Here is a 12,951-nt window from a genome sequence, read left to right as displayed (position 1 = left end):
GTCGAGTAGAAGTGTTCCCCTAACTCAACTCAGCCTTGCGTGCCTCACGAAAAGGGGTCAAAAACAAACAAAAACATACAAACAAACAAAAAAACGGAATAAAAAAATGATGTTGAGGAGAGCGAGAACATTAGGGTTTATGAAACAAGAGTGAACTCTGCCAAGCCTTTCTGACTTCTCCCTCCCTCCCTCCCTCCCTCCCTCCCTCACGCTCCGGGCTTCTCTACACATTCCCCGTCCTTTCTTTTAGCCAATGCGTTTGATCAGCATCTCGCTACCTCGGCCAGAACCGAGCCCGGCTGCAAACTGGACCTTATGCTTTGGGGGAATTTTGGTCATACGGTCAAAGTTGTTTCTTTTTTGCTTATGTATGCATGTCGGTGAGTGTGTTTGTTGTCTGAATTTTTTTTTGTTTGCTTGATTTGTTTGTTTCTCCAGAGTTTTTTTTGTTTGTTTTTGAAGGACGTTGCTGTTAGTGCGGCTGTCACGCCTCGTTCTCCGTCGCTGGGGGGGTGTTGTTGGCCGTTACCATGGCGTCGGGTTTGCGAGTCATGCGGTCCAACTCCGCCTGGACGTCAGTCAAAACCGGCTTCTGCCCTTGAGAAAGAGGAGAGACAAAAACAGAAAGTAATCTCCTGTAGTTTCTGTGGGAGAGAGCGCAAGGGTTTACACAGACAACCACAGACTCATGGAGTGTGCAGACGCGTGGGTTGTGGGGCTCCATGCCTTAAAAGACGGAGACTGGGCAGCGACGCTCATGCAAAAATAGCCATCGAACACCAGAGGGAATCAAACGTGAGGACTCCATGCACATGAGATGACGAGTCTTTAGTTCAGAGTACGGCTATTCAGAGCACGGGTAAGTAAAACGGCACGGATGAACCCTAGAAGCTGCAGTTCACAAATTACACAGCGGTCGACGAACTGCCGTACAACAGCCTGAGATATGAGATTCAGCGACATGCACTTTGTTTCAGTCTAAAAGCTGTGACTTAACAGGTTGTGGGCATTCACCAAGACACCACTGATGTATCACTGCACTGCACTGGGTGAAACCTGAAACGGGACTTTCTCCAGGCGTTCAGGTCTCACTCGGCACCATTATCTTGCTTGGTGAGTTTGACATGCAAATTATTTCCAGAGAGGGGTTTTCATCATGAACGTAACAAAGGCTTTTTCCAACAACAGTGCAATATTGGAAACATTATTGCAAACTGCAGCTCTGTTAAATGCGAGAAACCAAAAGTATTTTTTTTTTTAAATGCCATAAATGTGTATTTGTGAGGGGTGGGGGTGAAGAAGCCATGATGTGAGATATGCAGCAGGATGAGTTTTAAGCGTTAGGCCATGATGTCACGGAGCGTGACGCATCACTGGGGGGTGGGGTTCATGCCAGAACGTTGTTCACCCGATTCCACTGGCGCTGGAGGAGGGAGGAGGGAGGAGGAGGAGGAGGAGGAGAGGGCTTACGGGTGGTTGGGCCTCCTCCACAGCACTTGGCCTATTTGAGCACCTCCCCTCTCTCTTCTCCTTGTCCTGTCTGTCTGTCTCTTTCTCTCTCACACACACACACACCATCAGGCTCTAGGAGTAAACCTCCACACAACAGCAGGGACCAAAGGCAATGACAGGCAGGCTGTGTGTGTCATGGAGAGAATAGAAGATGGTGTGTGTGTGTGTGTGTGTGTGTGTGTGTGTGTGTGTGTGTGTGTGTCGGCGGGTCGTACCTGTTTTCTTGGCAGATCCCTGGACGCTTGCGGCCCCCGTGCCAGGGGAGCCAGGGGACCCAGGGGCGCCCGTCTTCTTACTCAGCAGGCTGTTGAAGAAGTTGGCCAGCACTCCCTCATTGGCCGCCGCCCCTGCCAGAGGAAGCATGTCAGTTAGCTTAGCAATGTTAGCAACCTATCCTAACACACACACACACACACACACACACACACACACACACACACACACGGCAAAATGACCTGTGCTCCACAAATAGAACATGGATCGGGAATATCCTACACCAAAATCAACAAAAGCAAAAAAAGTTCTTTCAGGTGAACAACAAGTCATAGCAAAAACAAAATCTGTTTGCATTATTCCAGAATGATGAAGTTGGCGAGGTAAATGACGCGATGTGTGGGCATGCTCCATGATCCAGCACTATGTGATAGACTATGCAGTCCTGTCTGCAATGCCAGAGAAAACAGAGCACTTGCTTTGGTACACTCAGCTCTAGGGGGCACTGGATACACACTAGTCTCAAACTCCCACAGTTCAGTCACTGGATACACACACGCCTCAAACTCCCACCGTTCAGACAGAACAGCACTGGATACACACTAGTCTCAAACTCCCACCGTTCACACAGAAGAGCACTGGATACACACTAGTCTCAAACTCCCACCGTTCACACACTGGATACACACTAGTCTCAAACTCCCACCGTTCACACAGAAGAGCACTGGATACACACTAGTCTCAAACTCCCACCGTTCACACACTGGATACACACTAGTCTCAAACTCCCACCGTTCACACAGAAGAGCACTGGATACACACTAGTCTCAAACTCCCACCGTTCACACACTGGATACACACTAGTCTCAAACTCCCACCGTTCAGACACTGGATACACACTCGTCTCAAACCATGGATCACCAGAAAAAGACAATAAGTGAAGAAAGACTGAGAAAATGAGGCCATGCACAGTAAGGTGTGGGGGTTAAGACAGAGAGAAAGAGAAAGACAAGAGAGAGAGAGAGAGAGAGAGAGAGAGAGAGAGGAAGCGAAGGAGAGAGAGGGGAAGAGAAGGAGAGAGAGGGGAAGAGAAGGAGAGAGGGGAAGAGAAGGAGAGAGGGGAAGAGAAGGAGAGAGGGGAAGAGAAGGAGAGAGGGGAAGAGAAGGAGAGAGTGGGGAAGAGAAGGAGAGAGAGGGGAAGAGAAGGAGAGAGGGGAAGAGAAGGAGAGAGTGGGGAAGAGAAGGAGAGAGAGGGGAAGAGAAGGAGAGAGAGGGGAAGAGAAGGAGAGATGTGAAAGGCTCTACAGCACTACAGCCCACTCAGGTTACAGTAGGATGGGCTGTTTCTGCATGGCTGGCCTCCTCACAGTGCAGTGCTATTCCATTACAGGCTGCAGCTGCATAGCACCAGAGCCCGACCCTGACACCAGCACTGAGCACTGAGACCAGCACTGAGACCAGAACTGAGACCAGCACTGAGCCCTGAGACCAGCACTGAGACCAGCACTGAGCAGACTCGAGGTACCAGGAGACCAGAGATAGAGAGGGCCTCTGCACACATCCCTCCTCCTCCTCCTCCCCCTCCTCCTCCTCCTCCTCCTCCTCCGGCTACAGAGCACTAGAGCCAGGAGACCAGAGATAGAGAGGGCCTCTGCACACATCCCTCCTCCTCCTCCTCCTCCTCCTCCTACTCCTCCGGCTACAGGGCACTAGAGCCAGGAGCCCAGAGATAGAGAGGGCCTCTGCACACAGCCCTCCTCCTCCTCCTCCTCCTCCTCCCTCCTCCCTCCTCCCTCCTCCCTCCTCCCTCCTCCTCCTCCGGCTACAGAGCACTACAGCCAGGAGCCCAGAGATAGAGAGGGCCTCTGCACACAGCCCTCCTCCTCCTCCTCCTCCTCCTCCTCCTCCTCCCTCCTCCTCCTCCGGCTACAGAGCACTACAGCCAGGAGCCCAGAGATAGAGAGGGCCTCTGCACACAGCCCTCCTCCTCCTCCTCCTCCTCCTCCTCCTCCCTCCTCCTCCTCCGGCTACAGAGCACTACAGCCAGGAGCCCAGAGATAGAGAGGGCCTCTGCACACAGCCCTGCGTCCCTTTCTGCTGCTGCTGGGCCCCAGGCTCAGGCACTCACCCTTCATGTTGGGGTCCGGTTTCTTCACCGTTGTCATGGGCGATACGCTAGCCACGTTAGTGGGGCCGGGGCGACCAGTGGGCCGGGGCGAGGCGGAGGCGGTCCGTGCAGGTGACTCCTGAAACACACACACACACACACACACACACACACACACACACACACACACACACACACACACACACACACACACACACACACACACACACACACACACACACACACACACACACACACACACACACACACACACACACTAGGGTTAACAACTGAGAGCACAGTACTGTGACCACTGTAGAGTCTGCACAGTGGTCATGGCTGTGTGTGTGTGTGTGTGTGTGTGTGTGTGTGTGTGTGTGTGTGTGTGTGTGTGTGTGTGTGTGCATGAATCACACTTACTGTTCCTCTTGTGGGCGTGGCAGGCTGTTTGGCTAGCAGAGACTACAGTTAGGGAGAGGATAAAACACAATTAGTTTTCAAACTACTGCTTTGAATACTGCCGGCTACAACACCAGCATACGGACCATGGGAAACACATGACATCAACAACAACTGCTTTTATTATCTAAGGCTCTGGTAGTGACCAGTACCGACTGCAGGTCAGGCTAATCCAGGATTTCAGACAGAATACCAGAGGCATCTTCAGCAGAGCTACTTAACCTCCCTCTGGGTCTTTCTCATCCAATTACACAAACTTGATAGATTTTACCCGGCCCTAATTGGTTACTCTGGGTGATTGATGGGTGGGAAATGATGATAGAAGCCTGGGAGACTGAAGGTAATTGAGCTAATTGGCCTGCTAGAGTCTGTGTGTGTGTGTGTGTGTGTGTGTTTGTGAGTGTGAGAGAGAGAGAGCGCATTTTCCTCAGAGGAGAGGCTTGCCTACAGTCATTTTCCAAAACACGAGGGCAGGTCGTCATGGTGATTCAAAATGGAGAAGGTCATGTGATCACAAACCTGCTGTTTCATAAGGAAGACCTGCTCGTCCTCAGAACACACTTCTTTATCATGCACCAACTACACAGAGAGAGAGAGAGAGAGAGAGAGAGAGAGAGAGATGGGTAGAGAGAGAGAGAGAGAGAGAGAGAGAGAGGGAGAGAGAGAGAGAGAGATGGGTAGAGAGAGAGAGAGAGAGAGAGAGAGAGATGGGTAGAGAGAGAGAGAGAGAGAGATGGGTAGAGAGAGAGAGAGAGAGAGAGAGAGAGAGAGAGAGAGAGAGAGAGAGAGAGAGAGAGAGATGGGTAGAGAGAAGGTGATGGAAGAGAAATGAAAGAAAAACAATAAAGAAAAGGGGAAAGAAAAAAAGAGAAAGTGAGAAAAAAGAACGGGGGAAAGGGAAAGAAACAAAGACAGAAAGAAAAGCATTTAAAAACACATTTAAAGACACCAGGCTGTAACAGGCGTCCTTCCTTCCTTCCGTCTGTCAGTCAGTCCGTTTGTCTGTCAGTAAGTAAGTCAATAACTCACCTTCCGGACTGGTGGGTTCCCGATGACGTCTTCAAACGGGTCATCAGGTCTTAAGTTGGTGATGTTTTCGTGCAAGATGGCAATCTTCTTCTCATTGTCCCATCCGGACGGACTAAAGGAAAGGCGGGCGTCAGAGCAGGTGGGTGTGAGTCAACACTCAACACTCGACACTCGACACTGATATCAGGAAGTTCATTACTGTAAAACCACTACAATGACAAACGGGTTCAGACAGATGAGGTGGATTCATTGTGGGGATGCGCACGGTCGGAGATGAACTGTGGGGATACACACAGTCTGAGACTAGACACAACACCTTCCATAAACACTCCTCTACCTCTGCAGCTGGCCTAGTGAGCAGGAGAGTTTCCACCTTACAGCAGCACTGCATTAAGTTAGCCAGGAGAGTTTCCACCTTACAGCAGCACTGCATTAAGTTAGCCAGGATGGTTTCCACCTTACAGCAGCACTGCATTAAGTTAGCCAGGAGAGTTTCCACCTTACAGCAGCACTGCATTAAGTTAGCCAGGAGAGTTTCCACCTTACAGCAGCACTGCATTAAGTTAGCCAGGATAGTTTCCACCTTACAGCAGCACTGCATTAAGTTAGCCAGGATGGTTTCCACCTTACAGCAGCACTGCATTAAGTTAGCCAGGAGAGTTTCCACCTTACAGCAGCACTGCATTAAGTTAGCCAGGAGAGTTTCCACCTTACAGCAGCACTGCATTAAGTTAGCCAGGAGAGTTTCCACCTTACAGCAGCACTGCATTAAGTTAGCCAGGAGAGTTTCCACCTTACAGCAGCACTGCATTAAGTTAGCCAGGAGAGTTTCCACCTTACAGCAGCACTGCATTAAGTTAGCCAGGATAGTTTCCACCTTACAGCAGCACTGCATTAAGTTAGCCAGGATGGTTTCCACCTTACAGCAGCACTGCATTAAGTTAGCCAGGAGAGTTTCCACCTTACAGCAGCACTGCATTAAGTTAGCCAGGATAGTTTCCACCTTACAGCAGCACTGCATTAAGTTAGCCAGGATGGTTTCCACCTTACAGCAGCACTGCATTAAGCTAGCCAGGAAGGAGATGGACACACTCCCCAATAACAAGCTCATTCAGTAGTGCTGCTACACTTGTTTGTTCCCCAGCCATTAAAACTGTGTCTTGCTGAATTAGAGTGGTGTCCTGCGCTCACTTCAAGCGTGGCCTGTGTCTCAGTGTCAGCATGCATGTGGTGTGTGGTGTGTGTGTGTGTGTGTGGGAGTCGGCAGGAGGTCTTCAGATGAACACTGCGTCCTTCTCGACCACTAAGGCGGGTGTGTGTGTGTGTGTGTGTGTGTGTGTGTGTGGGAGACGGCAGGAGGGCCTCACATGAACACTGCGTCCTTCTCGACCACTAAGGCGGGGGTGGTGAAGTGGAAGTCGTAGAGTTTGTGCACTATGTATTTGTAGAGGAGGTCCAGGTTCTTCTCCTCCTTCACTGAGGTGTAGATCAAGGCAGCTCCGTCTGAGGGGGTCGTGTTAAGGATGCCAACGAGGCGCCGGTAACAAGGCAGGTCACGTTATGCAAATACTGTATTTATTCAATAGTGACCCAACAACAAACAGTGCGACCAGTCTAACTTTTAAATCAGGAATTGAGAATTTAACATTCTTTCTATATTCTTTTCTTTTCAGAAATGAAAAAATCAGTTAAGCAGTTGTATGGTGGTGAGGGTTCTGCCTGCCGACACAGACTGCTCTGTTCCCATTAGTCTGGTACTGATGTTAGGTCATTGCTCTGTTCCCATTAGTCTGGTACTGATGTTAGGTCATTGCTCTGTTCCCATTAGTCTGGTACTGATGTTAGGTCATTGCTCTGTTCCCATTAGTCTGGTACTGATGTTAGGTCATTGCTCTGTTCCCATTAGTCTGGTACTGATGTTAGGTCATTGCTCTGTTCCCATTAGTCTGGTACTGATGTTAGGTCATTGCTATGTTCCCATTAGTCTGGTACTGATGTTAGGTCAACATAAAGGTATTTTGCAGACTGGACCCTTCCTGTGGATGACCTGGAGTGGCAGGCAGTCAGACAGGCAGAAAGGCACAGACAGACAGTCAGAGAGACAGAGAGACGGACAGACAGGCAGACAGACAGACAGGCAGACAGGCAGACAGACTGTGGTAGGGATACATCGTAAGCAGAATCGTCTGATGTGGGACTGGATGTAGTCAAAGTGCTCCTCTTTGTAGTCGTGCTCCTTCTCCAACACGCTGACAGCGTCACACTGAGGGGACAGAGCGGGAAAGAGGAGGAGAGAGAGGGATAGAGGGGGATAGAGGAGGAGAGAGAGGGATAGAGGGGGATAGAGGAGGAGAGAGAGGGATAGAGGGGGATAGAGGAAGGAGAGAGAGAGAGAGAGAGAGAGAGAGAGAGAGAGAGAGAGAGAGAGAGAGAGAGAGAGAGAAGAGAGTATGTGAGATAGAGCGATAAACAAGGCTCTTAAGGGCATAACAATGATGAAGGCTCAGGCTCAACATCCATCCCCCCCCCCCCCCCCTCCCCTGAATGGCGTTTCGGTGGACAGCCATCTTGGAGCATGACTCAGTGAAAGCCAGGCGCTTCCTCCCCATGGAGATGGCAGGGCAACGGGCACCACACGGCTTCATTAAATATGCACGCGGTGCCCATGAAACATTAATATACACCCGGCTGGCATGCACCACCTGCCGAAACACACGCCCGTGTTGACAATGTATTGATTTTTAATTAATAGTTTACATGCATGCATACATTTTGTACTTCCAATGAACACACAAACACCCACACACTCCAACAGGCTTCCTTAATCAATCTTATGGGCAACTGCTCTCCAAGGCCAATAAGAAACACAGGCATCCCGCAGTGTCTCACCATGTGTGTGTGTGTGTTGTCAAACAAGTCAAAACACACATCAAACAACTCGTTCACAGCCAGTACTAACAGATCACTCCTTAATCATTTAGGCCAGACAGATTGTTGGCGCAATCTCTCTCCATCTGCCAGTGCGACTCAGCATGAGGCTGTAGCATTCACACACCCTGCCTGTGCTCCACTGCCACCCACACACACACACACACACACACCCTGCCTGCGCTCCACGGCCACACACACACACACACACACACACACACACACACACACACACACACACACACCCCCTGCCTGCGCTCCACGGCCACACACACACACACACACACACACACACACACACACACACACACACACACACCCCCTGCCTGCGCTCCACGGCCACACACACACACACACACACACACACACACACACACACACACACACACACCATCATTAGCTGAATTAAAAGCAGGGAGATTAGGATTCATCACTGTTTGCCAATAAGGACACGATGGACTGGACAGTGGAAGGTGGAAGAACAGAAAGCTGTGATGCATTGTGTGAGAGTGTGAGTGTGTGTGTGTGTGTGTGTGTGTGTGTGTGTGTGTGTGTGTGTTGAGAGTCCTTGAGGATGAGTAAATCAGGCCGCAGTGAAAGGACTTCTTTATAGAGGCTGCTGAGCCTGGAGGGTGGAACGTCTCAGCCTTGTGTTCATCCCTGCATCACATGCTCCTCACAACACACTCCTGCTCAATAACACTGCCTCTTCAATTCCCCCGCCCAATACCCCCCAGGCCTAGACGGACCCGCACACACACACACACACACACACACACACACACACACACACACACACACACACACACACACACACACACACACACACACACACACACACACACACACACACACACACACACACACACACACACACACACACACACACACACACACACACACACACACACACCATACTATTAATAACTTGCTAAAAACACAAATTGTATGAATACTTTGGTAGCACACACAACTTAACCTGCTGAACACACACACCCACCCACCCACCCACCCACCATCAGCACTTCAGAACTATAAACCCCACATCAGACAATGTTAAAATCCTTTAGCAGCATGTTCTCACAGAGAGCCATCCAGAGGCAAACACAGCTAGTTGTCATGCATGTTCCCTGTTAGGGTGTGAGTCAATGTGTGGCAGAGAGGACAGGGGAACTCGCTAAATAATCAGGCCCAATAAAAACGATGTTTGCTAAGCATGTGCAACGTGTGATGAATTTAATAATGTATGCATGTGCCTCAACATCTCTAAAGTTAAAGCAGTGGCATTAGAAGAGCCACTAACACACATGGTGCCGTGAGATGACAGAAATACGCTAAGAACCCCAACCGAACTCTGCCTATTAGCGCAACAATCCTTACTCAACCCCAGGTAGTATCTGCCCAGTTCAGGTGATGAGGGATTAAGGGAACACTTTGCTCTGCTAACCTTTGTGCAAACAATTAGCACTGGAATGCCCAGGTTGTGTGTGAGGACGTTGTCTCCGAGAGGAAGCAGCACCCCCTCGTCTTCTCCCCCGGCGGCAGGGGCTCGTCTCTGGGGAGAGGTCTGCGCGCTGTCGGCCTGCTCAGGCTCCGTATACTCCTGGAAGGCTTTCATCACTGTGGGGAGGGAGACAGAGAAATTGCCATTTAGTTTAATTATTATAAACAGTCAATATCCTCCATATTTATCAACTGGTCCATATCACTCCATATCACTTTATGAAAGCAAGTCCTGAGTGAGAGAGTGAGTGAGTGAGTGAGTGAGTGAGTGAGTGAGTGAGTGAGTGAGTGAGTGAGTGAGTGAGTGAGTGAGTGAGTGAGTGAGTGAGTGAGTGAGTGAGTGAGAGAGAGAGGGAGAGAGAAAGAGAGAGAGAGAAAAAGAGAGAAAGAGAGAGAGAGAGAAAACACAAAAGTGGGAGTGGAAGATAAGGGAAGGAAATGTAGATTGATTGATGCAATAGAATTGATAGAAAATATAGGCTATAGAGAACTGTCAGCACAAAAAGAAAAAATGAGGTAGGTAAGAGAGAGGGAGGGTGATGAGGGAGAGAGCGTGAGAGAGATACACTGGAAGAGGACAAAAAAATGCAACTGTATTAAACCTGAAGCGTTGACACAACTCAGAAAGCGTTCAGTCTCAAATGTCATGAGTTACCAGAGGCTAAATGGAGCCACTAATCTCCACCCAACATGGCAGTCACAGCAGCCTGATCCTCCAGCTTCCCACAGCCACGACTCACCCTCTGGGGACTGGGGCCTGGTAGACTGTTTTAGACCTTTTTGTTTTTGTACATTTCCTCCAACTAAAAACATTGGTGCACAAGTGGTATACATGTAGAACACTAAAGGTTTTCCGGGGTGTTCTTTTTATGACTCTGGGACAAAAACCTCGCCGAGCTTTAAAGGCATATTGACAACAAGAACAAAACACAGAATATATATGTGTAGTTGAGAGAGAGTGGAGCAGGAGGTGCCTAGGCCAAACACAGCCTGCTTTCAGAGTGCATAGGTAAGGAAGAAAAGCTTAGCATTGCACTGTAGCATAACACATAGAGCTTTGCCATGCCTGCCAGCACCTTGGTAAACACACATGTGGAGTATTTTCGGAGCAGATCCCTGCTTTTCCACACCTAGGCTACACAGCGTAATGTTCACACACAGTGCTGATTCAACCGTGGGGCTTGAAGGCCGCCGTTTGGTCATGGTCACGCTAGAACATTCCAGGTCAGTTGCATAAGCTGCTGTCCTGTGTTTGCATTGAAGCAGAGCGGAAGGAGGCAGGGTGCTATGGGGACCTTCCTCATGCTAGGCTACGTGCTGGAGGGGCATTCCTCAAGCTAGGCTAGGCTACATGCTGGAGGGGCCTTTCTCAGGCTAGGCTAGGCTACATGCTGGAGGGGTGTGCGTGCGTGCGTGCGTGCGTGCGTGCGTGCGTGCGTGCGTTTTTAGACAGCACACTTGCGTTCCGGTAGTAGAAACGTGAAGTTCAACAAAAGCACCTCGCTTGACCCACAATGCCGCGTTCGAAACCACTCGGGACACAGACATTTCCGATTAAAAAAAACTGCACTAGAACGCTACTTGAAGCTCCGATTTGAGACTCTGACAAAAAAAATATCCTAGGTTCAGTGAGGTACATCATTTAATCAATTTATCAAAGGCCTTTACTTTAGTATCAAAGGCCTTTACCTTATCATAGGCCTTTACTATAGCAAAGGCTAAAAACCTTTTAAATGTGTGCATAAAGATGCATAAGGAGGCATTGTGTCATAAGAAAAAGGTCAGAGCTGGGAAATATCATGTCGGACCTTCCACATTCTGAGTTGTCTCGAATGCACCCAACACGCACGTCAGAGGTTACCTAACTAGGCTACCTGTTACTTTCAAAAACAGTCACAGGTGAACTTGCGCGCTCGTGCAAGCTGTGCATATTTATAGCAATGTTCTGAGTCAAGCAACGTTGGGGTGCATCATGTACAACATGTTATGTCATGTCAGACGTGTGTGTTTTGACAACACAGTAGTGAGTGTTGCTTCAATTTGGTTAGCTGCTAGGCTGTGTCACACCTCTCTCCATGCCGGCCCTCACTTTTACCCAGACATCAAATCAGCGCTGGAACTACCTCCGCTCCCGACACAAAGGCGGAACAACAATCAGGCCCCTCGGCCATTCCCTGCTTGTACGTTTTATCGAGAATGGTGAGGCGGAATAACTTGAACTCAACTAACTATCAGTATAAAAGCCCCAGAGATTACAGAGAGCCTGGTCTCTCAGCCCCCCCAACCCTCTCTCTCTCTCTGCCTCTCTCCATTTCCTTCTCTGTGCCTGCAAGGCTCTCTCTCTTCAGTCTTTATTTCCCATTCTCTCTCTCTTTCTCTCCATCCATCTTCCTCAATCAATCACTCCCTGACTGTAAGGTATTGTCAGGCTGCAGTACAGCTTCTCTGATGTGAGTGATGCTGACAGTAGTTCTGTTGTTCCTGTTTCTGTCCCCAACCCCACTGCAACTGAGCAGTGAACTCTTCAGTGATCGTTTCCCTGACAACCACACTGCTCTGTCCTGATGAAGGACCAGACAGCATGAGGTTTCCCTGCATCACTCCTCCCCCACAGTGCACACACACACACACACACACGCACACACACACAAACACACAGGTCACTGCAGAGCTGACCTTTAAGACCACTGGCTGCAGCGCTTGATCAAAGGGGTGTGATGCTTGAAAGCGGGTCGACTCGCACCAAGGCACTCCTTCACAAGTGTGTTCTTTTCACCAAGTGCTCCGAGTTTAAATCTGTCCTAAGCCAAGTGTCCTCATTTTCTGCAGCCAGCTCTGCCCAATCAGAGAGTCCACGTAAGACCCCACAATCCCAGATCTTCCCAAATCAGACTGTCCATTTAAGTCCCAGATCTACCCATGTAGATGCTTAGAAGAAATCGCTCAGCAGGATTTCTGGCTGCACTTTTCTTTTCACATCTGTCACAGGAGCCTAGCCATGTCTAGCAGGGCCAACCCACTCATTATGCTCAGGGAGAGGCAATGGGTTAAGCCTGCTGTATCCTAAACTGGGTCGAAACACAGATCTCAGATCAGAGTCCTCCAGGACTTTATTATAGTGGTAAGGATACTGATGTAAAGCTATGGAAAACTCTACTCAGACCAGTGTTTCCAGAACTTCATATAATACTTAGAGTGTG

General features: G+C 49.5%; 1 protein-coding gene across 3 annotated transcripts in view; it reads right to left on the bottom strand.

The window, feature by feature from the left end:
* Positions 1 to 218: 218 nt before the first annotated feature.
* The window catches only part of dync1li2 (dynein, cytoplasmic 1, light intermediate chain 2), a 20,559-nt gene continuing 7,826 nt past the window's right edge, over positions 219 to 12,951 (bottom strand). Inside the window, exons 5-14 of one of the 3 annotated variants that reach the window (XM_080844156.1) lie at positions 9,696 to 9,868; positions 7,490 to 7,583; positions 6,688 to 6,823; positions 5,321 to 5,432; positions 4,811 to 4,870; positions 4,253 to 4,294; positions 3,854 to 3,971; positions 1,728 to 1,859; positions 1,409 to 1,423; positions 219 to 597 (exon numbers count right to left, since the gene is read on the bottom strand). In XM_080844156.1, the coding sequence (XP_080700282.1) occupies positions 485 to 597; positions 1,409 to 1,423; positions 1,728 to 1,859; positions 3,854 to 3,971; positions 4,253 to 4,294; positions 4,811 to 4,870; positions 5,321 to 5,432; positions 6,688 to 6,823; positions 7,490 to 7,583; positions 9,696 to 9,868 (995 nt within the window). In that variant the 3' untranslated portion in view covers positions 219 to 484. The remainder of the gene's footprint in view (positions 598 to 1,408; positions 1,424 to 1,727; positions 1,860 to 3,853; positions 3,972 to 4,252; positions 4,295 to 4,810; positions 4,871 to 5,320; positions 5,433 to 6,687; positions 6,824 to 7,489; positions 7,584 to 9,695; positions 9,869 to 12,951) is intronic. The other 2 variants (XM_080844157.1, XM_080844158.1) reach the window with 2 other exon arrangements.

The sequence above is a fragment of the Sprattus sprattus genome (assembly GCF_963457725.1).
Source record: "Sprattus sprattus genome assembly, chromosome: 8".
NCBI classification, from domain to species: domain Eukaryota; kingdom Metazoa; phylum Chordata; class Actinopteri; order Clupeiformes; family Clupeidae; genus Sprattus; species Sprattus sprattus.
Note: the sequence above shows the minus strand (reverse complement) of the source record. Positions and strands in the feature narration are given on the sequence as shown.